At 33.0% G+C, this 25,241-nt stretch overlaps 1 protein-coding gene across 2 annotated transcripts; it reads right to left on the reverse strand.

The window, feature by feature from the left end:
* Positions 1-954: 954 nt before the first annotated feature.
* Positions 955-6,705, reverse strand: LOC145586098 (uncharacterized). 2 transcript variants are annotated; one of them, XM_081642837.1, is made up of 9 exons: positions 6,396-6,705; positions 5,932-6,003; positions 4,869-5,054; positions 4,655-4,766; positions 4,530-4,561; positions 4,271-4,423; positions 1,656-4,171; positions 1,410-1,481; positions 955-1,325 (listed from the first exon to the last, which is right to left on the reverse strand). In XM_081642837.1, the coding sequence occupies exons 2-9, from the start codon at positions 5,967-5,969 to the stop codon at positions 1,279-1,281; spliced, it is 3,156 nt and encodes a 1,051-aa protein (XP_081498963.1). In that variant the 5' UTR covers positions 5,970-6,003; positions 6,396-6,705; the 3' UTR covers positions 955-1,278. The 2 variants fall into 2 exon arrangements, with proteins under 2 accessions (XP_081498963.1, XP_081498962.1); XM_081642836.1 differs by having other exon boundaries at positions 5,932-6,016; positions 6,396-6,704.
* Positions 6,706-25,241: the final 18,536 nt, after the last annotated feature.

Here is a 25,241-nt window from a genome sequence, read left to right on the forward strand (position 1 = left end):
AGAGCAAGGCGCCAATGTCCATTTTGAGTGGGTATCAATAGAACCAAAAATTAAGAAGGTAGCCATTAAATTAAGGAATTTCTCATTGGTAGTCATTAAAATATGAAATTTAAAAATATATATTGTTGTTATAAAAAAAAATAGAGAAATAGTGGGGTCATTCTTAGAAAAATAGTGCAATGAGTAATTTTTTTTAAAAATAAATATATTGTGAAGAGTTGACCAAAGAAGTAGTTACTATTTTACAAAAAAAAAAAAAAAAAAAAAATAGTTATTTTATTAATATCATTATTAACAAAGTGTTAGCTTACTTGGCAAGTTTTTTACCCCGGTCAATTTGGGGTTTGAATCCTACTAAATGATATCATTACTAATACAGCGTAGGCCTACTTAGTAAGTTTCTTACAAAGAGATTTGGGATTTGAATCCTCACTAAGATTTGGGATTATGTATTTATAAATACATAACATTCCTTCCTTTAAAATGCCTTGAATCCTACCAACTACCAAGTGAGGGCACTTGGAGATAGAAATTTTCTTACGCTCTCCTTTACGCCCAAGTAGGATCCTCCTTAACCGTCTTAAAAGAGCGAAATTTTGCACAGAAAGGAAGAAGAATCAAAGAGAAATATTTTACAAAAATTGAATGGCCATAAGAGGTCCTCCTTTTCCTTTCTTGCTATTCCGTTTTTATGAAAGTCGTCTAATGAAGAGAGGATAAAGTGGACGAGGATTGAGCCAGTTGAAGGTGTTCCCAGGACTTGCTCCACCAAGGCCCAATAATTTCAGCCCTGGGACTAGCACCTAACAATTCGCGCTTACTATGTCAGGATATTACCTCTTGAGAATTGTCATCTTTTAAGATTGAGCAATGCATTATTCTCTTTGGCCAGGACATTTTTTCGGTTTAAGAAACATCAGTTGTAGTCAAAATAATGAAACGAAGATTATGGTCTGTAACATGCAGCATATTACCTTGCATGAGAATAAGGGGGTAAACTATTCAGGTAGTTACTTTGAACTGAAAACATGTAATTTCTACAGACTGTTCTATGTCCTAGAAAATCGCTCTTGTTGCTTGCTCTACATTTTACATATACATCCTGGACCTATCCAGATCCCCAAAGAATGCCACTGAATCAAAACATTACACTGCATTGCTTGATACAAATTAATAAACTGCACAAGGTAAATATTTAGCATACAAAGGGGAGTAAACCACACAATGAATGATTGTCCCAAAAATTAGGCGTCTCCCTGAAGTCCACAAGGCAATGTCTCAATTTTTTCCACGGAATGCAGACAGAGAGAAGAAAGATCTTGTACCTAATAAAATAACAGCAAAGACAGATTAGCAAAAAGTTGAAGCAGCTTAGGAGCAGTAATTATTTCAGTATGATTATGACTTACCTCTCGAAGAGGCATGACCGTCTTGAAACTTATTTGAACTTCTAGCAGAGCTGTTGCTTGTGTTTGATCGAGCTACATACAAGAAAAAAAAATTGTAATTACTAACAGCAATGTTTCAGAAACAGTAGTATACCAAGCTATGTTATCGATATAAACCATAAAAGCATGAGATATTGAGATTGCTATCATTTGTGAGGTTTAACTGAGAAATAAATTGTTGACAATTATAATTGACTGCAGACCTACCAGAATGTGGTTCAGAATCAGACAAAAATCCTTCTGCGTAGTTCTTTGAGTGGAGTGCAACCTTCAGCAAATTGTCTGAGTTTCTCTTACCAAGGTTTTTGTATTCATCTCCATCATCCTCTCCTTCGGATGTATATGGACTTGCCCAAGTACCTCCATTAGCTTCTTTATTCTTTCGAGCAAACTTCAAAAGTCTCTTAAAGCCTTTAGGAGCATCTTTTTGGTAAACCATGGAAGGTGGATGTTCAGCATTTCCCCACTCAATTATGTCAGGTTCACTGGTTTCTTCCAGAAGCATCTGTGAGAGTGAATGACGAACTCTGGTTCCCGAATCCACAGTATCAGGATTGGGAAGAGATGAAGCAGTGCTGTCAGTACTTGGGCCAACCGCATCTGACGGGTTGCTTTCCTCCCATGCAGCTGGAGAAATTAGTGATTCTTGTGCAGACGGAATCTGACTCTTAGCTGGTGACTCCGACATTCTGTCAACAACTTCATCTTCTTGAGCAGGGGCTTCAACAGAAATCTCTTTTTCACCGCCATCTTCAGGTTTTTCTGCCACTGTTTCTATTTCAAGTTCAAGATGATCATATTGAGTCTGCAAATCTTTAGACTCCAGATGAACTGTATCTGAAGTAACATTCCCAACATTATCCGCAATATTAAGAGGATCTTCAGATGTGCTCAAAGTTTCTTCCGCTTGAGGGAGAATCTCTCTCTTTCGACTAGCTGAATTTTTTGCAGGGCTTTTTTCCAAAATTTTGGTAGGACTTTTTTCCAAAAATTTTGCAGGGCTTTTTTCCAAATTTTTTGCAGGGCTTTTTTCCGAAACTTTGCGAACAGATGGCTTCACCTCAAGTGGGACCACACTACTCTTCTTGGTCACCTTCTTACGCACGACTGCTTTAGCTGGATTGGCAGCAGCAGCATCCTCTTCAGGAGCCATCGTTTTTATCATTGATCTCCCACTTTTTGGCACCATACGGCTTTTACTGTCATCCACTTTCTTCAAGTTTTTTTTAGTATCAATCTGTTGTTTCTTGACATCTTTCTGTTGCAATTGAGGTTTTTCCAACTTTGGGCTAGGACGTGATACTGGACCTGGAGATTGGGGTTTCTGACGAGGTGCTAGAGATTGGGATTTTTGACGAGGTACTGAAGCTGTTATTGTCGGACTTTTAGTTGGTAATGTTTCAGTCATTCTTGGTGAAGGCGTTGATGGCCATGATTTCCTAGTGGCGGGCAAGGAAGATGATCTAGATGCAACCTTCTTCGGCACAGTTGGTTTTATAGACTCCTTTTTGGAATTCGAAGAAACAGGCGAATTTTTGTTAGCAATCAGAGTTCTGCTAGCAGGGAGTTTCTTTCCTATATCACTAGCCTTAGCAGTGGATTTTTCTGGCTTAGGCTTCTCTGGAACTCTTTGCTTAGGTCTAATGCCAGTCTGCTTCTCTACTCTCTTCCCGGACTTCTCCCTAGTCATTTTTTCATCTTTTTTCCCCTTGTGATCACTGTTAACTCCATCGCTTTGCCCCAAGCGAGATACACGATTCTTTTTATTATCTGGCTCTGTTATTTTACGGTTGCTCATGCTATACTCTGCAAATTTCATCAGCATCTTGTTCAATTCCTCCTCTTTTTGCCTATTCCATTCAGCTGAATCTACTTTTTCAGAAGTCTCCTCTGTCTGACACACTAGGCCTTCATCTTCACTTGGATTCAGAGCAATAGTTTTGCCCCCCTCTAATCCCATATTCTCCTCCAAATACTGATCCTCAGTATCAGGAACTGCATCCAATTCCACTTCTGCACTCCTTTGAACGTTCTCATCTTCAGTATTATTCTCTGAAGCAGTATGCTCCATTGTGTCCTGAGTCGTGGACTTTTGAGACTCACTCATCCCAGAACTCCATCTCCTCAACACTGCCTTGTTTGGGTTTGTAGAGTTATCAGATGCTGTTTTTTTCTGACTCTCATCTGTTTGATCTCTCTGTTTTCTTTCAAATAAACTGATAGCATCTTGAACACTCATCCTAGTCACGTTGATCTCAGTCTTTTTAGTAGGTTCATCAGACTCTTCACATGTGTCCCTGTAAGATGAGGTTTTATCTCTTGCAGGAAAGTGTGTAAGGCTCTTAATAGTTAGGGCAGGAGTCCGACGAGATCCTGATCTACCTATTTGGACCTTTCGCATCGGAGATGCTGATCTTCGCGGAGATGCAGATCTTACAAGAGTTCGACTTCTTTCAGTAGCAGAAGGCCGATCATCCTCACTAGAGAAAGACGAGTCATCACTCCCTGTTGAACTTTGCCTCTCAAGTTCAGCAGCTTTGGCTGGTGATGCATTGTACTGTACAGGTTTCAACGAATTTGTTTGTCCCGCAGTTTGGATAAATGCATTAATCTTGTTTTCATAGTCACTCTTTGATATCGTTGGGACAGGAGACTTCTTATTGTTCACAGGGACATTAGTCTGACCTTTTTGGCTTCTCTCTGACAATTTTAACAACAGAGTTCTGAAAAAATATATATTCAGAAACAAAGTAAAATGAGAATTAAATTTTTTTAAGCATTTCTACTATTGAGGCAATAATTACAAAAGTAATATGACATACCTGACATCTACATCACCAAAGTGTTGACAAAATTCTTGGAGACAATTCATCTCTTGATAGGATAATGCAGCTCCAGCTGCTACGTTAAAAGTTGAAACCAATTCTTCTGTCAAAGCTGCAATTCTGGAGTCCATTGCCCGAAGTAATTCATTCCTAGCAGTAGCATTCACATACATGCTTCAGTAAACATAATCCGAATCCAGACTCAAATTTGCAAAAATTAAACACTGCATAGAAACTAGGGGTCAAGATTAATTACTTTGAGTTATCTGATGATGTAACCCGATCAGCCTGTAGGCAAACAATGCCATTGCAACACCCGTTAATATCAGAATCAAGTGGCAGCCACAAGGTAAAAGATAAAAAGTATGTCGTATACATTACCTGGGTATATAATGAAAGATGAAACTTCCTCGTTTCCTCCAACTGGGACAACTCATTACAGATAGTGATTGATTTCTTAAGGGCATCAGGTGAATTGATTATTTGAAGAAACCTGCACAAAAATAAATTCTTTAAACAAAGCCCCTGGACTGGATTCAGTGCACGAGCAAAGAGCACAAAAAAGGGGTAAACAAGCAACTTCATAGATCAAGACCTGGTTAAAGTGGTTTTTGTGAACCAACCCCTGTCACCAACGGAATTTGGTAACTCTAGTATGAAGTTATCACAAGATCCTTTCACAATTTGATCCTTTATGCTGGGTAGATGTTCCAAGAGTTGATCAAGAGGACCATCTGCAACCATTTCCTCTTCCTCTTCGCTACATACACATGCACCATACCTGCAATGAAAGATATATCTTCGGCTTTCAGGCACTTTAAATTCAGAGTTTAGGACTACAACATGAAGCACCCTCTAGCACAGGCAACTAATACTAGATGAAAATCTATAAAGTAGACAGATAAATACTATAGTAACAATTAATAACAAAAAAAAAACAAATGACTAAGTCAAACATTTCACTGGAATTTGAATGCTGTTATCAGTCAATCGCGGATCAAAATCGCCAATAATTATAACCCAAAATAAACCAAAGTCAATAATTTCCAGCTATTGCTTCAAAGTTTCATACTTAACACATGGCCTGAAAAATCAAACACAAACCATCTACTCTTCTATTTATGAATTTATCATTAAGTAAGAACTACAGATCTAATTTTATGAATGTTCACTTCACAAATTTATGCACATTTTGTACCATCAACTCACAACCTACAACACTACTCGACTCGAATCGAAGATCAGTTTCGCAGTCATAAAAACTCGAATTAAAACATTCGGCTTAATCCTCAATGTCACATTCATTAAAACAGTAGTTTAACTGCCGACACATAATCAATTAATCATAAACCATTCACTTTACTCTCCTCATTTCTTTTGAATTTTGAATGCAGCATTAGCTTTTTCGACACCCACTAACTCGAACCAAAGACAAACATTTGATTGTAACCAAAGTTTTTCCAGATCATAAAGCTAATTATTCAAATAAATTCAGTGACCCCACTACCCAAAATCTATAATCTTATCAAAATAATGATGAAAAAACACTAATTAAAAAAAACCCAATTAAGCATATGCATTACCTTTTCTACTAATTCAACTAATTTACAATATACAACAATCAAATTTAAAGCAAAAAATTGATGAACAAATCTGACCTGTTTTCTGGCAAAATTCGAAATGTGACATAATCCATTTTTCAACGATTCGAAGAGGTTTAGATATCAACACTGCCAAAAAAAACTGAAATGGGTATCAAATAAATGCATTGTTAGTGCAACAAATTCAAATAAAATTTAAATAAATTTCTTCATTTTTTGGGTATTTTATAAAATCAATTTCTAAAATTGGTTACAACTGAAGATAAAATCCCAGATCTAATAAACACTCAACTCCCAAAAAAGGAAATGCTACTAAAAATTCAAATCACTCAAATTCATCAAATGGGTATTTTTGCTAAATTCATTGAAAAGACTCAAATATGCTTCAACAAACAACAAAAAGGGTATTTCAATTCATAAGCAAATTGGGAAGATACCCATAAAAATTGGGATTGTTTTCCAGCAATTTAAGGGTACATTAACTGTCAGAAAATGGAAAATGAAATTGAAAAATAGGGTACCTGGGAAAATCCGGTGAAATTAGACAGAAAAACAAAAAGTTGAAGAGAGAATAAGAGGAAGGACAGATCTTGTGGGAGAGCTAAAGTACATGTGGTTTTCTGGTTTTCTTCTTTTTTTTTAATTTTTTTTTGGTTTTGAGAGTTTTTGAATTTAACTAGAAGAAGAAGAGTTGAATAGTGTAGTTAAATTTTTTACAGAAAGTGGAAGAGAGAGAAAATGAAGGGTTTGGTTTGGGTATAATGTGCTAAATGACGAAGACCAGCAAACAATGTACCGACTGGAGAGACTGAAGTGTGAGAATTGTTTGGTTTACGTGGAAGTTAGTACGATTATCATTTCTTATTATTATATCAGTGTAGTTTAGTGAAGGCGCGTTTAAAGTTCTACTCCCTCCGATTTTTTTTAAATGCATCACTTGAGAATTTACATTATTCATATGTTACATTTGACTTAAATTTTTTATTACTATATAATTTATAAATATAGTCATGTGATATATTGTTGGATTTGTTACAATATCTACTATCATAATATAATTTTGTTATATTTTTACTAATATCTAATTAAAAATATTAATGGTCAAAGTTGTGTCTCGACATGTGTGAAAACTCAAGTGATACATTTAAAAAAAACAGAGGGAGTATTTACTTTCCGTTTTCATTCAAATTATACATTGTGACTTTGAGGTTACAAATTTGAACCCCCATTATCTACCAAATGCTTGGAAGTAAAGGGATTTTCTTTATATGCCCTCTCTAATCTTAAACACCGACCTGCGGAGCGCCAGAGCTAGGCTGGCTAAACCTGTGTCTTTCATCTTATCTTACATTTAAACAATATATATATATATATATATATATATATATATATATATATATATATATATATGGCTAAACCTGTGTCTTTCATCTTATCTTACATTTAAACAATATATATATATATATATATATATATATATATATATATATATATATATATATATATATATATATATATATATATATATATATATATATATATATATATATATATATATATATATATATATATATATATATATATATATATATTTAAAATACGAGTAATTTTTACTTTGTGTTTCCTTAGTGCATTCTAGTATTTTGTACTTTGTTTGTCGCATGATGTAATGTTTATACTTTTGTAATTCTCTTTGTGTATCTTTAAATGTTGTGTTTATTTCAAATCTTTCTTCACTTATCAATTCATTTATCAACATTACGGGCATGTTCTCATTGACTGAACTGAATTTATTAGAGTTGAACTGAATTAAATTGAACTGAACTGAACTTATTAGAGCTGAACTGAACTGAACTGAACTTATTAGAGCTGAACTGAACTTATTAGAGCTGAACTGAACTGAACCAAAATGAATATTTCATAAGAGAAGAAAATTAGGAGCTGAACTGAACTGAATTTATTAGAGCTGAACTGAACTGAATTGAACTTATTAGAGTTGAACTGAACTGAACTGAACTGAACAGAAAATAATCGTATCATAACAGGCCCTACAACCCTTATTATTGAAGTAGAGCTTGTTATCACGGAATGTGCATTGAAAACCAATTATTAATCCCTTAAACTGACGCATTTTGTTCTCATACACCCCCTATGAAAACTTCATTGAATGCAATGTAACCTATTCCAAAAGTATGGCATAACTTTGGTGAATATACTATTTTTCCGAGTGCATCTTGTCGCATAGTCCTTATATACATTTGTTGTATATAGGAGGGTAAAAGTGGAAAAGCGCATTCAGAATGGTACTTTTTATTCAGTGGTATATTTTTTGTACTATTATACATGTATATTGTACCATTTATGTCTTAGTAGTACTATTATATCTCACAATAGTATAATATTTTGATGTACCATTTACATACTTATTTATACTATTAGCATAATATTTATACCACTACAACATTTAATGTTACTCCCTCCGTCCATTAAATACAAAGCCTCTTTTGGTTTTTACATGGGAATTAAGAAAGTTGTAAATTCTTTAAAACTAATTTATGATTAAAAGTACATATGTACATGTGAGGTTAGAGAGAGATAGAGAGAAAGAAAAAGTAGTTGGGAATAATTGAAGAGATAAAGTATTGGGAATTGATGTTAAAAGTACAAAAAGTAAAGGAATAAAGATGGCAGCTCATCAAAAAGAGGGTAATAATGTCAAAAAATATAACCTCTAAATAGAAAGAGGCATTGTATTTTGATTTACCCAAAAAGGAAATGAGGCTTTGTATTAAAGGATGGAGGGAGTACTATTTACCAATTAAATGGTACTTTATACTTTCACTAAAACTTCAACTTTATTACTACATTGTCATCCTATATACATGTTTGCATATAGGAGCTATGCACTAGATCTTAACCCAAATATGGAGTACATTGTAATATGAGAAAACTCTTGGCGCATAGGCCCTATGTATTAAGGATGCAAATAGGATGACATTTTTGTAAATAATGGGAACCTGAAGGTGAAAAATATGATGGCAAAAAGTATCACTACATGCATAATAGTACATAAAAAATACTATTCAAACAACTTATACTTTAATGGTACATTATACATGTATAGTAGTACACAAAAATATATCACTGTACTAAAACAAGAGAGAAAATGTACCACCGAACCCCAGATTGCCTTTCTATGTACTTGCCAAATACATAGGCTCTATGTGCCTAGATGTACTCTTGTAATATGTATTTACCTCAAGATTAATATGAATTCTTACTTGTTGATTTCTTTAATTATTTGTGCGTTCATTATATGGAGTACACTAATAAATTATGAATTCTTACTTGTTGATTTCTTTAATTATTTGTGTGTTCATTATAATAAAATACATTAACAAATATGGAGCACACACTAAATGATGAATATGAAATTGATTTAATGTTTAAATAATCATAATTAAAATTCAACTACGATAGTAATAAAAAAAAAAAAAAAATCATCTATGAGGAGAGATGATACACATACAACCATTGTATTGGATTGGGTAGGGTTACTCATAGTATAATTACTCCGTAAGAGTTTACTCACTTAACAACTATTGGATTGGGTTGTTTAATTAGCCAAGCTATTGGCCATAGAGTGTTCCACCTTTCAACGCCTAAAAAAATCAAATGGGACAGTGACTCATTCTTTTATTTATTTATCTTTGACAAAGACTCGTTCATTTATTAAAGAGGAAAGTTTAAACGAAAACCAAGACCTATGAATAACATTTTCTACAATTTTCGTGACACTAAAGGCCTGTTTCGATTTACTGTAAATAACTAAACTGATTGGGCCTGGATTGAAGTGAATAGAGCTGAAATGAATTGTTAATGAGATAAGGAAATTAGAACTGAACTGAACTAATTGGAGTGAACTAAACTGAGCTGAAATTAAGCTGAACAAAACAAGCCCTAAATATGAAGGGATGATTGTTGACATGGAGATCTACAAATCAAATTCGCTCGCTTCCTAATTAAAATTTCTTTTTACTCTTATTAATATACAACACCATAAAATAATATTAAAGATATCGACAAAAAAAATTAGAAAATAAAGTCGACACTCCCAAATCGAAAAGGTGTAAACTCAAACTATCAAATATTTATAAAATCTTCAATCCATTAACAACCCTTATTTAATTACGCACGTTTTCCTAATAATTTATAGGAAAATGCTATACACATTTCTTAGGACTGCATATAAAAATTTTAAAATGAAAAAAAAATGAAAATATAACATTAGTTACAGTGATTTGGCGTGATTTAGTCATCATCATGCAATCCTAACTTAATACGAATACCAAATTAGAAAAGATTTTAATTACTTATTCACAACCCTGATGGCTATAAATAGCATTACCCTTATTTATAATCTTTTTAAACTTGCTCTTAAAAAAGCACCCATAAATACATAATATAAGTTTAGAAAATGACATTAGTCACTCCCAAAAGAAACAAAAATATTTGTGGTCCAATTAATTATCAATTAAAAAATTAATAATTGAACCGACAATTAATTATAGTCAGGCTTAAAAATGGATACGATAATCCTACAACTAGCTTTAGATCACTAGATTGCATGAAGTAATTCTTAAAATTATAGTCTTATTTAATTAATTAATTGATTAATACAACTATTGACAAAACCCTACCTCTATTTAATATGGGTCCCATTGAGTGATTGAGTAAGACGTCCCTCTCGTTGTTTTTACCTTATTTGTTAATTAATTTTAATTATTGATTTTTTGATTAATAATTTCATGCATGCATATGCATCATGCATGGTCGTGGTCATGATCGTTGTTATTTGTTTGTTGAACAAAGGTTTTCATTTGTCAAAATCAATATAGTTGGTAGAAAAGTCATGACAAACATCTACTTAGTAACTATTATGAACTTAATTATTTACAAATGGATTAATATTAGTCACTTCAAAATAATACAAAAGGAAAAGCATGCCTTTTTTTTCATTGAATATATTTTAATATGAAGCAATTTTATTTTTTTTGCATATTAAATAAATAAGTGTTTATTAATTTTCATGTCTCTGTAAAAAAAAAAAAAAAAAAAAAAAAAAAAAAAAAAAAAAAAAAAATTCATGTCAAAACATCCATAAAAATTATATATATATATATATATATATATATATATATATATATATATATATATATATATTATTTACTAATTTACACCTTTTCTTTTTTTAGTAAAAAAAGTATATATTATTTACACCTTTTATAATAAGTTTGAGAAATCATATATAACTCAACCTTATACATAAGGTCATATTTTAATACTTCCTCCGTTCTTTGGTCTTTTGCTCTATACTTTTGAAATATGTATTATTCACGTAATCTCATTTGACTTAGTCATGTGGGATCTTATACGAAGTATTATTATTAGATTTGACTCGGTTTATATTTTCACAATATCAAATTTTTTTATTTTCTACTTATCTGTCTATAATTAGAGATATAAATTAAAGAGTTTAAAATTATTATCAACTATTGTAGGGAATATTTTAAATATCCCACACTTGAGCCCCACTGTGATCATACACTTAAGTATGGTGGCGTCCAAAGGGAAGAAAGCTAGAGCAAAAGAGTCGCCAACAAGTTTTGGGAACTTGTAAATCGTTCACAGGGTGAAGGTTACACCCCTTCACGATCCATGAGATCGCTAACTCCATAGTGGTCTTGAACCATAATTGGATATTCGGGGATGAAGGTACAAATCCAACCTAAAAGAGATTGAACCTACCCTAAATAGGCCTCTGCTTTATTCTTTTCATATTCATGTGCGCTTTCTGACTAATATACAATCAATATATTAATCCTAAACCTATTTAATCTACGTTGGTTGAATATTAATGCACAAACAAATCTATTATTGGTGATCACTTGAATAAAAATCACATTAGCCTACATAAAATTATTAATTATCTTATTAAGCGTGATTATAAGTACAAATTCCCTTTAAACCTGCAAGAGAGGGTGTGATCAAGCAATAACATAATAATATACCAAGCAACATATAAATTATATAACAAATCATCATCATAATAACAATCCCAATCTCATCAAAGCATAATAATATTAGCAAGATCCTAGGCATGATACTAACAAGATTAATAATAAATCCTAGCATGTCACTAAACAATAAAAATCAAAGCTTTAGTCCTAACATGATACTAACATAATAGAAGAAATAGGAAGCAACCTAAACATGATACTATAAAGCAATAAATAACATCCTAACATGATACTAGAAATTAAAATAATCTAAGCATGCTTTCTACAAAATATATAGCAATAAACTACGGAGTACTTATTTTGTTGCCTCGTATCTCTTTCTATCAAAACAATACACGCGTTAGTAACTTCAATGAAAATATTAAATCAAACAATTAATTTAAATAATTGAAATAGGGATTTGGGACCAAACCCTCATAAATTATCAACCTTTCACATCTAGAGCGAAGGCAACTTCGAGCTTGGCTAGGTGTGTCTAAGTCTCATGAATGTGGTATTGTGTTTGTAAAAAGGCTAGGCTAGAAAGAGGGAGAAAGAATAAGCTATTGCTCAAGAGAGAGAAGAGAATATAATTAGATGATTGTTGATGATTGTAAACGGGGAAATACGACCCTATATATAGAGAAAAAAGTCCCGAAATGATCAGAAAAAGATCGAATTCGATTAGGAGTAAAACTGCTTCCATTGCGGCGCGACAGGTTCCATCGCGGCGCGACAGCTCTATCGCGATGCGATGGCTCTGCCGTTTCGCGATGGTTCACATGCTAACTCAAAGCCGTACAGAGTCCTTAATCTAATTAAATTAGACTAATTAACGTCCGTACTTATCTTTTAAAACCAGATTTAATCTTTCAAAACACTTGTTTTATTCCAAATAAAATTCTTATATTTTCTAAAAGATATAATTATTAGTCCCAATCCCACTAGAATTCAAAATAACCTTCTACATTATTCTAGAAGATTAAAATCAATCCTAATGATTTTAGGAATATTAATTAATGGGCCCTCCACTTGATCATTGGGCTGTATAAAACCATTTCAGGCCCAATTTAGTATTTTGGCCATAACTTCTTCATTATTCATCGGAATTGGGGTTATAATATATCGTTAGAAAACTCTTTTCGAGCCCAATACAACTACACTATTATTGGACCAAACTAAATTGAACTGGAAATTTTTCATAAAATAGAGTATGAAAAAAAAAAAATATTTTAAGAAGTATTTTTATTTAAAATGACCGCATCACAAGACTTTTCACATCTCTCCTTGTTCGAAAATCAAATGACGTGAAAGATATTCATCACTGGATTTGGTTTTTGAGGAAACACAATCAGGTGTCTATAACTACTCTACTCAAACACAAAAACAAGTACAAAATAAGTGAGTTAATTATGATTAGAAATAAGCTTGAACTTGTAATTCATACATATTTGCATTCACATCAACGTTACCATACCAAACTATTATTTTGAAAAAAAAAAAAGTGAGTCAATTATGATTAATAATTAATGTTGATTTGTTATTTGTCCATATTAGTTCCTTTTGTTTTTCTTTCCCCACTTTTGCCTTTTCTTTTTGCCACTTTCATCTCTTAAGATTTCAAAAATCAAATAAAAATTGTGCCACAAATACATGGCACTATAAAAAATTTTACTTATTAGACAATAACCCACCTTGTTACATGATTGAAACAGTTCACCTAATAAACTTATGAACATGCCACAAATTATAGGAATTATATATTTTTTTTAACTATATATTTATTTGTTAGCTTATTCAAAAAATAATTGATGGATCGGATATGCAAAATTGAAGATATATTATATGGAATCATCTTCTAACTTTATGAAAAATTAAAGAGTTTAAATTCTAGCAAGCAGGTGTTTTCATTGTTTACCTCCTTCAAAAGCCAGATAATGGAAAACTAATTTTAATTGAATTTTATATTTGATATCTCGTATAATGTTTCACATTAAGTATTTAATGAAAGAGAGAATGTCATAATTTTCGCAACTTTAATTTTATAAGTTCTTTTTTTGTTCGAGGTATTTTTATAAGTTTCTTGATGATACATTTTCTTAAATCTGTATGCATTCTCATTTACATGAATTTCAATTTTTTTTTTTTTTTTTTTTTGGTGCTCATGAAGGGCTAGGCCCCGAAAAATAAAAACAAAAACTAAGCAGAAATAAATCGTGGCAAAGCCACCCCTACAATATCTCATGCAAGATATGTCCTAATTCGATATAAGGGAATTGAATCAACTGAATGTTGTTGTTCTAGACAACCCCTTGATTTGCTAGCCAATCCGCTGCCCTATTTTCTTCACGATACACATGTTGAATTTGCACTTGCCAAGTCTCATCCTCAATCAGCTGCTTACACCTCTGAATAATATGATATCCTTGGCCTCGATGGATGACTTGGTTGTTTAGAGCTGCTATCACACTTTGGCTGTCAATCTGAATCTGCAATTTGGCCACACTCATTCTTCTAGCCAATTCTAGTCCATACTCTACAGCTTTCAATTCAACTATAAACGCATTACACACCCCAATTTTTATTGAGAAGGCATGCAACATTTTCCCTATATAGTCCCTAATTAACCCTCCACCTCCTGCTGGGCCAGAAGTCCCTCTTGCTGCCCCATCTGTGTTTAGTGCAAGCCAGCCAATTGTGGGAGCTATCCATTTAATATATGTCTCCTGATGTACTCTTGTTCCCTGCTGTGAGGAGCTGCTATCACCCCCTAATACTCTCCAAACCTCTTCAAAACGAGCTAAGAGGAATTGATTAATGTCAACTGGGTTCTCATGGGCTTTGTTAAATACCACATTATTCCTCCAACGCCATATCCACCAAACGGTTATAGTGAAATATGTTGGCCAAATCACTGGTGAAAGATCATTTCGAATTTGGACTTTGATGTTCTTAGCTATCCATTGTTGCAGAGTACTAGATAAGAACTGAGATGCTATGGCTGGACCCCTACCTGTCTCCAAACCTCACGAGCAGCTCTGCAATCACGGAGTGCGTGAAGTGTGGTCTCTTCATGGTTTCTACAATTTACACACCAGGGGCTATTCGATGTACTCCTCTTAACTCTGTTCGCATTAGTCACAATCCTGTCATGCATTGCAAGCCACAGGAATACCTTAGCTCTTTGCTAGACTTTAATTTTCCAAATCAATGACCAATTACTATCATTCCCTAAATCCTCCTCTTTTCGGATTATCTTCATGGTTGATTTTATGGAAAATTTACCATTCGAAGAGCCTCCCCGATAGAGTAAGTCACCTGTAGTGGGATATTTTTCTCAAGGCATGAGCTTCAATAAGGCGGAGGATATTTGCAAGGAGAAATTCAGCAAATTCATCCCATTTCCAACCCGTTTCTTCATCCCATAATTCCTCGACAGTTGCTCCATCGATGTTGTCAGGAATTTCTCTAATAGCAGCTTCACGCAAAGGCTTATTTATAGCCCAATTATGATCCCAGAATAAGGTTGTTGCACCATTGCCCATAGCTACTCTCGAACCTTGGCTTATGATTTTAGCATTCTCCGAAATACCCCTCCCATACATTAGACATGTTCGCCTTAGATTCAAACATGTCAATGTCACATCGGCCCTTACAATATTTGGCTCTTAGTACACGCGGCCAGAGGGCATTTGGTTCAGTAAGAACGCGCCACCCCAATTTTGTTAAAAAGGCAGCATTCAATTGCCTTGCTGATCATATACCCAAACCGTCTTGATCTTTTGGTTGTTGAAGACAATCCTAAGCAAGGAGGTGAATCGTCCTGTTTTCTTCATCACCACCCCAAATAAATCGTCTAGTCCTCTTATCAATGTCATCACATATTGTACAAGGGATCTTAGTCGTTTGCATTGCATAGGAACTCATGGTTGTAAGAGTTGTTTTTGCTAAAGTAATCCTCCCTGCCAACGAAATATACTTCGACTTCCAACCTGCAAGTCGTCGATCAATCTTTTCACATAGATGAGCAAATGTATCTCGAGTGACCCTGCTTGTGAAAGTTGGCATGCCAAGATACGTTCCCAAATCCTTTGTTTCATTAATACCTAGTGCATGACAAATTCCAGCTATTTCATCAGTGCGCATATTGCTTGAAAAATAAACCCGAGACTTCGGGTAGCTAACTTTTTTCCCTGAGTTCGTACAAAAGCGAGACAAACAATCTTGTATAACAATGCACTACTAGAATTCGGGCAAATTGCGACCGTTTTTTACGACCGTCAATAAAACGGTCGCAAAAATAAAAATCTGCGACCGTTTTAAAGGCGGTCGCAATTTTACGACCGTTTTAAAGGCGGTCGCAATTTTGCGACCGTTTTTTACCATTTGAACCGTCGCAAGTATATTTAAATAATTTTTTTTTAATAAATACATGTGAAAATTAATTAAAAATAAAAATAAAGTAGTTGCGACCGCCTAAAACAGTCGCAGATTACGACCGTTTTAACTCACAGTCGCAAATAGTCGCTAGTTGCGACCGTTTTCAACAGTCGCAAATAAAGTAGTTTTTTTCTTTTTTTTTTGGTATAAAAGCCCACTAACCCTAGCCCTAATTTCTTTTCACACTTTCAGCAGCCGCTCCTCTCTTTTCTCTTTCTCTCTCCTATCTCTCTTTTCTCTTTCTCTCTCCTCTCTGTCTTCATCTTTCGTTCTCTCCGATCCATTCCTCTTCTCCTCCATCATTCCTCCTCTCCTCCTTCATTTTTTGACTTTTATCGCCGAAAATCAGACACACTTCAACGAAATAGATCGAAAATCGTCCAAACATTCAACCGACACCAACCGTCACCACCATGTCTTTCACCGTCAAGCTTTAGCTCACCACCACTATCTCCACCGTCACAATCTTAAGGCTTAACAAGTTGATGGTTTTTAAGGTCAAATTCGACCATGAAAAGTCTAGATCTAGACTTTTCATAGTCGAATTTGGCCTTATTAAACCAAATTTAAGGTGAAATTCGAAGTCAACTCGAGATTTAAGGTATGTTATCGTGTTTATACTTGTTTTTCTGATTTTTTATTCGAATTTTTTTGATTTTTTGTTCGAATTTCAGTACTCGAATGTTAATTTTTGTTCATTTTGGGATTCATTTTCGTTTTCATTTTTTTGTTAATGTTTGGGTTTGATTTTGTTATTTTTGTTAATATTACTATGTATGTTTGATTTTCGTTTCGATTTTTGGGTTGATTTTTGTCAATTTTATTTTGGATTTGATTTTTTGGATGATTATGGTTTGATAATTGTATCATTTTCGATTTTGTGGTTTATTACTTCGAATTTTGTCTGTTTTTTTTTTTATTAATTCGAATTTTTCCATGTTTTAATCATTGGAATTTTGTCTTTTTTTCGTTTGAATTTTTGTTTGGATTTTCTGTTTTATTTGGGTTTGATTTTATCTGTGTTTTGGGTTGATTTTTGCTAGTTTTCGTGGTGGGTGGCTGGGGTTTTCGTGGTGATTGGGTGGTGTTTTAAGTTGTGCAGTGTGGTGGGTAAAGGTGATTGGCTGGGAAAGGGCAGTGGGTGGAGTTGGCTTGGGTGTGAGAAGTGGGGGGCGTGGCTGTGAAGAGCAGGGGTGGTGCGTAATATTTTTTTTTTGTTTTTTTTTCAACTTTTAGCGACGGCCAAAAGCGGTCGCTAATTTCACTAATTGCGACCGCTTCTTTTACCGGTCGCAATTATTTATATTTGCGACCGTTTCCTTTGCGGTCGTTGAAAATAACAAAAACGGTCGCAATAAATCTGCGACCGTCACACAGTCGTAATAATTTTTTTTTGCGACCACGGAAATAACGACCATCCCTTTACGACCGTTGACGGTCGCAATTATGAATTGCGACCGTTTTTGCTGTTTTCTGCGACCGTTTGAGGCGGTCGCAAAAACCTTAATTTTTAGTAGTGATGGCATGTTCAACTGTGGCTTCCGCAAAGAGAATAATGTCATTAGCGAAACAAAGATTTGAAAGTTTAGGTCCATTCCTGCTCGCATAAATTGGCTTTTAGAGATTGGCAATTATCGATTCTTCAATTAATTGATTAAGCCTTTCCATGCAGAGAACAAAAATATACGGAGATAAATAAAAAACTATATATTGTGGGATTATTTGTTACTATGAGTAGTAGTTTTTTATTCCTAGCAATTTTTTATTCCTAGCAATTTGCTAGTTGTGCTTGTGCCCACTTACAAGTTTACAAGGGATATCCATAAAATTCTCTCTAGAATGAGCGACAATCAGCAACAACCGCATCTCCCTGAAATGCTTGATCAATTAGCTAGATCAAATAAGAAACCCAAAAGGAAAATCACTCATATAATCTTTAACAGAGATGTTGTAATACATGAATTTCAAATATAGCTATTCACTTCACAATTATTTTTTAAAACATAATTATCATAAATTCAGGGATAATAATATATTGATCTATTCCTTCACTAATTAAGCCAATTATTGATTGTGCACACGATGCAAAGAGCTTATTGTGCACCGAATGAACACAAAGGTCAAATTCAAAGAACATAAAGCCAAAAACAAATTAACACGAACACAAGGGTTAAACTTAAAGAACGTAATTCCAAAAGAAACAAAGAACATGTTCTAATCTAAATAACATGTAGTACAAACCCCCTCAAAAAAAAAAAAAAAAAAAAATTCAAAAATAAAAAGAATAGACATATTAAAAAAAATATATAGTTCAACCCAAAGAATATTATTTGTTGTTATTTGATCGCAATTGGTGCACCATGAACACTATAATTAATTTGCACTAATTAGGCCCTTCTTAACTAAGTGGTTACTCAATTTTAAAATTAGAGTTATGTTCAACTAACCTTAAAAATTAAGATTTTATGTAATCAAGTTTTAATCAGTAAATTATCTTCTCAACAATAGTAAATTCGAATTTTATAATTATTCTTAATTTTAAGAAAAAGAAGTTCGATTTTTAAAAGGAAAAATTGTTACCATTAATCCCAACTTTGCCTCGTCCGCCAATATTAATCCGAACTTTCGTTTATTCCCTATCACTCCCAACTTTATACCCTATTAATTTTTATCACCCCCAACCGGCCATCTAACTTGATGTAGCAGGTTACCTACACATGCACGTGTCCACACGTGATAGGTCCAAACAAAATTAAAAATAAAAATAAAAATAAAATTAAAAAAAGTCCAATTACCAAACCCAGCCCCCTACCCCCCTACCCCAAACCAGCAGCCCCCATCTCGGAAAACACCCCATTCCCACCGGTAATTCGTCCCCACCCCCGTAAACACATCCCGCCGCGTCGGAATACGGTGCCCAACCCCTCCCTTGCCCTCGAAACCCACCCCTTTCCCTTCCCTGACCCTCGATTTCGCCCCCTTCCCGCCGGTTTCGCCTACACCTTCCTTTCCCCTTCGAATTCCGCCCCTTTCCCCTAACCATTCAGCCCTTTTGAAAACTGGCGACAATCAGCCACGAAATGGGCCACAAACGACCGAAATCGGTCGGCTTAGGGTTGAAATCAACCATTCATCCCCAACATTGGATGATTTCGGCCATTTGTGGCCAATTTTGGTGGTCGATTTTGGAGAGGGGTGTTGTTTTTTTGGTGGGGAAACGGCCGTAGGGCTGTGATGGGTTTTCCGATAGTGGTGGGCTAGGAAGGGAGTGCGTGTGGTGGCTGACTGCTGTGGGCTGCGTGTGGGGAGGGTGTGCGTCAGTGGTGTTGGAGGTGGGACAGCTGCTGGGTTAGTTTTAGGAAATTTAATTTTTTTTTTTACATTTTTTTTATCTTTTTTTTTTTCAACCAATTACATATTGACACGTGTGCAAAAAAAATCTAATTCACAAATGTTAACCTGATTAACCGGTTGCAGGTCATATGGGGGTGATAAAAATTAATAGGGTATAAAGTTGGGAGTGATAGGGAATAAACGAAAGTTGAGATTAATATTGATGGACGAGGCAAAGTTGGGATTAATAGTGGCAATTTTTTCTTTTTAATATAACTTTGTATATCTTCGATCAAGAAAAAACACTCAAAAACACTATAAAAAGACGCTTTATATCAGCAGTGTTTGAAAAAATATTTTGGACTCAAAGTCTTTCTAAATAAATTAAAGCTAATGTTTTGAACTTTAGGTAAAAACTACTCACACCACTAATAGCTACCAAACCACTTAAAGTTATTGTTGAACATACAAAACCTAATTCAAACATATCGTGATGAAGGGTATCAATTAAGTTATACGAAGTACACACATTCATTAATTCATTCAATCATTCCTTAAGGTTAGCAACTTAGCATAGCACCTGACACATACACACGAGATATGTGCACTAAATTGTACAGTACTATACGTGCACGTGTACACTTAGTAGTGTATGTACAACTGTATAATGTACTCGAGCTAATTAACATCAATCTCTAATAGACTTAATTCAACATCTCTAGTTATTTTTTCTTGTATTTCATATATAATAAATACTTTGTATCGGAGTATACAATGAACTTAGGCATTCAACAAATAGTAATGAATGAGAGGTACTATTACAAGAAAGTGGATGCAATCATGCAAACTAAGAAGTAAATTTAGGCATTCAACAAATCAATCCTTCAAATTAAGAACCAACAGAACAAGAACAAATTAAAAAAATAATAATGACAAAAATTAAAATAAAAATCCCTCCTTAGAAAAATTAAGAAGACAAGGGTTGACCGTTGTTCATGAGACAAGTTCAAGAATTGAAGTATAATTTACTTGTACCAATAGGCATGGATGTATTATTTGCTTAGATTTGCGCACAAGTCAAGCGACCATCATAAGAACCATTAAATTTTCATCATTTTCTAAGTTTAGTGTTTGGTTTTTTGATTCCCACAACAACAGAAAATAGATAAAAGCTCTAGCTATAAAGCATGTCATACTTTACTTGGGGTGGATTTATATTTTATAGTGGATTTTCATTTATTTTTTAAATCATTTTTTTTCCTAGTATCTTTTAAATAACTTCTCTAAATCGTACTATGCTTTTTTTTTTTTTTTTAAAGGAAAGTACTATGCTTTCTTGATTCAAAATATATGTAAGTTTGGAGCACCTATTTAAAAGCTATTAACCTTCATTATAAATTAAAATGCAGCTAATAATAATAATAATAACAATAACAATAACAATAAATAAATATTATTTAGACAGAAATAATTAGCTAAAATGGCTTGAAGTTTTTTCCTAATAGAGAGTGAAATTTTGATCTTGAAACTTCATTATAATCTTTATCAATAAAAAACAATTTATCCTATTAGCCTATTACGTACTTGTACTTAATTAATTTGTCAAAATCATCTATACAAAAAAATTCAAATTAGATCAGACTAAAATTTTAAATTCTCAATTGCTTTTTATAAGAGAACGAAATATTTTTAATTGCATCTTAAATAAAAAAAATAGAATAATTATAATTGAAAGATACACATTGATTCATATGGCCTATCTCGCTCTAACAAAATCTCATTAAATAATGTTTTTCTTATGCGTTAATTTGTAGAAAATACAATTAAACTTTATTTAGACCAATACATCTTACTATTCTTTAATAAATTAAACTAAACATATTAATTCATCTAAAGAGAACAAATTCTAAATACGCAAGATAACATACTCGCATCCACATGGAAGGAATAATCCTCCAACACATCATCCCAATTCCTTGTCAAAATAAACCATGTAAGATGAAACCATTCCAAAACCAAGAGTCAAGAGAAACCAACCCTTATGGCTTATAGTTATAGAGGACCCACCCCTAATAACGTGGTATAGTATCTTATGTGGTCGGACCACTTTGGATGATTATATTTGAAGTAAAACCCTTCAATAAGAAAGCAAATTGGCAAATCATATAAACCATCCATTATTTTTGTACTCATTATTATTATTATTATTCTCAAAAATATTAGAAAGAAGAAGAATAATATAAGGTGGAAAGAAGGTCGTTTTCCACTTTATTTTCACCACCGCCAACCATGTGAATATAGAGCTTTTGGTGAATTCCAAGCTTAAGTTACACACAAACATTCTCAAAAGTAATAATAATGCAAGTTACACACCCAAGTAAGTAAGCATATCTATCTTCCTTTTTAGCAAACCCTCCTTTTTTTTTCACTCACTTTTCTTCTGTTTTTGGCAGACCACCCACATGTTACTGGCTAACATAACCTATCCAAATCAAACTAAAGTCTTCACATAATTATTCAAAGTGGTCCATTGGATTAGAAAATATGTTATCTCTCTTATATATACTTCATTCATTTCAGATTAATTGCAAATTTACAATACTTAGGACCTATTCTGATTTACTGAAGTGAGCTGAGCTGAGCTGAACTGAAATGATTGAAGCTGAACTGAACTGAAATAATTGGAGCTGAACTGAACTGAACTGAACATTTTATGAGATAAGAAAATTAGGAACTGAACTTAACTGATTGGAGCTGAACTGAAAATAAGCTGAAGAGAACAAACCCTTAGATTTTACATTTATCAAATAAGTCAATATATATACGATTTTAAATGTGGAATAGTTGCTAGTATATTTTTTTTAATTTAAATTTCAGGCAAAAAGATTTTAGATAAAATAATTTTAATTTCAGACGAAGTAAATAAATAAAATCGGACAAAATAAGTTTTTTTTTTTTTTTACAAAAAATTTTAGATACAAGTTAAGATAGTTTAGAAAAAATAAGTTCAAATAAGTTTAGATCATATAATTTCAGACAACATAAGATAAATCAAACATAACCTAGAAAAAGTATAGAAGGAATATAAAAATATATGATCAAAGACAATGGATAGTTAATGTAAACGTCAACATGTTGCGATTATTAACAAACAAAATTAGAACATATGTAGTGCGTTCGTGGTATGTATGAATTACTTATGAGGTATGTTACTTAAGCTGAATTTGCTTTCTGCATTTAATTGGTAACAAAGACGTTATTTGGGGGACCAAGAAGGTGAGGTGTATTGCAAGTATGCAACAGCCGTTGATATGTAGGTAGCATTGTGGAATTTATGCAACAATTTGGTATGCATGGTGAATGTATTATTAATGTCTTTGTTTTAATTTGACGATTTTTGTACAAGATCAATTCAAAGTCAAACATTCATTCATGGCAAATTGGCAATCTATCTATACTATATACTAAAGTAATACCCATAATTATCCCTAAGGTACACTTGGCATTACCTCATAAAAAATTTTCCCGCTGAAAAATTTGTTACTTTTTTTTTTTAATTTTTTTTTTTATTGAAGGAAGTTTGTTACGTTTTACCTTATATTTAGGGAAGGGATTTTGCACAACCATAATAATTTAAATAAAAATATAAAAGTGTAGTAGTAAAGTATATAAAAAATGTTACTTAATTGAGAATAAGATTAAGCTTTAATACTCCCGTCAAAAAAAAAAGATTAAGCTTTAATACTACGAATACTAAAAATCTTATTACTCCGTGTTCCTTCCTTTTCACATGTACTATAAAATATCACAATATAATGTTTATTATAAATTTTTTATGTTTTTTGTTACATACAATGATTTCGTTTTACACGTTTTTAAATAAACAAATTATGAAAGTATTATTGTATTCTAAAACCGTGCATAGTACGGGTTCTAAAATAGTGTATATAATAAGACAAACTTCAATTAATATATACTAGTATTTTGTTATGTGTCTGTCTTTAAAATGGCAATTTTCTAATGATTTAGTGTAATTAAAACTAGTATTTAGACCAGACGATGTCTAGGTTAACATAATTCATTATGGTTAGTTATTTCTCATGCATTTTTTTTTCTTTGACAACCGCAACTAAACAAGAAACACTAGTTCGAAAAGCTATATAAACTAACCCTACACATATTAGCAATATCGTGGGTTTGTGTGACCTGCATTTTTCTTCGAAGTAAGAAAATTTGTTTTATTGGTCTAGATTCTCTCACAAAAGGAATCAGTTTGGTCTCTGAGTCGAGGAATTATATCTTTTTTGGTTCACTCTTGCCCAAACCCAACAAAAACTAGTCTTGAACTTTTTTTTTTTTTAAAAAAAAAATAAAAATAAATCATATGTACAATATACTTTTAGATGGTTAAATTTTACCGTCAATAATATATGTTAAAAATATTTTTATATTATGAGCTACTTCCAGTGGCGGATCCAGGATTTTCGAACTGGTGAGTCGCCATCAATAACTGATCACTTGTTTCAATCCAAAAATTATATATATATATTTCACCAAAATGATTTCAATTCAAAAATAGGACATAAAAATCCATACTACAATGTATTTAAAAATTCAATCTTACAAGTCGAAAATACGTACTCTAAATAAATAACATGTTACAAACAAATAGTACGTACTATGAAATTATTACATTAAATTAACTTTATGATTTTTTACTTAATTGATAAGCTTTGTGGGAAAATATTAAAATTGGTTGCGCAAATATAGTATAAATAGAAATAAGAATTATTAAAAAATTATACGGAGTACAAAAAAATAAAATAGTGAGATAACTTAAAGAGACCTGTTATTAAATATAACAGGTCTCTTTAATGAAAAAAAAAATCAGCGCAACAAAGATTCATATTCAATGTCAGCAGAAAAGAGACCAGTTATCTAAATAACAGGTCTCTTTGTTATTTATAAAACTCTGACAAAGTGTTAGGCAGCGATAGCAGAAAAGAGACCGCCTATCTATAATAGGCGGTCTCTTTGATATTTTTTTTTAAAAAAAAAATCAATTTTTTTTTTTGCTGGTGAGTCACGTGACTCACCATGCACCTACATAGATCCGCCCCTGGCTACTTCATACTAAACCTTCAAATTAGAAGATAAACATTTTTTTTTTTTTTACATATACGAAGTATAAATTTTTGGTTTGGTTCGAGTTTGGTCCTAGCACAACCGGTCCGAACAACATATCTTGCTAATTTTTCGGTCTTGGATCGGTGAAGTATGTGTCTTGCCTAGCCACGTTCTAACTACTTCATCATGCATTCATGCATATGCCCATATAAATGGACTGTCCAGAGTTTTAGGTGTTAAAGCTTGCGTATTGTTTGGACTAGGCTAATCTCATCATGCATGCTTATATAGTTATATAAATGGACTATTTGAGATGCTAGAGTGCTGGACCGGTCCAATTCAACTTTACACATGCAAAATTACAAGTCTTTAAACAAAGTAATAAAATATGGATGTAGTCGGGTAGGT

Source organism: Chenopodium album, chromosome 16, assembly GCF_948465745.1.
Source record: "Chenopodium album chromosome 16, dcCheAlbu1.1, whole genome shotgun sequence".
Classification (NCBI taxonomy): Eukaryota; Viridiplantae; Streptophyta; class Magnoliopsida; order Caryophyllales; family Amaranthaceae; genus Chenopodium; species Chenopodium album.

What these genes read in the sequence shown, in the direction of transcription:
- LOC145586098 (XM_081642837.1), bottom strand. Translation starts at nt 5,969, where the DNA reads ATGGATTATGTCACATTTCGAATTTTGCCAGAAAACAG. An exon ending in ATCTTTCATTATATACCCAG is followed by an intron (nt 4,562 to 4,654) that starts GTAATGTATACG and finishes GTTTGCCTACAG; the next exon opens with GCTGATCGGGTTACATCATC. An exon ending in CGGTCATGCCTCTTCGAGAG is followed by an intron (nt 1,326 to 1,409) that starts GTAAGTCATAAT and finishes TTATTTTATTAG; the next exon opens with GTACAAGATCTTTCTTCTCT.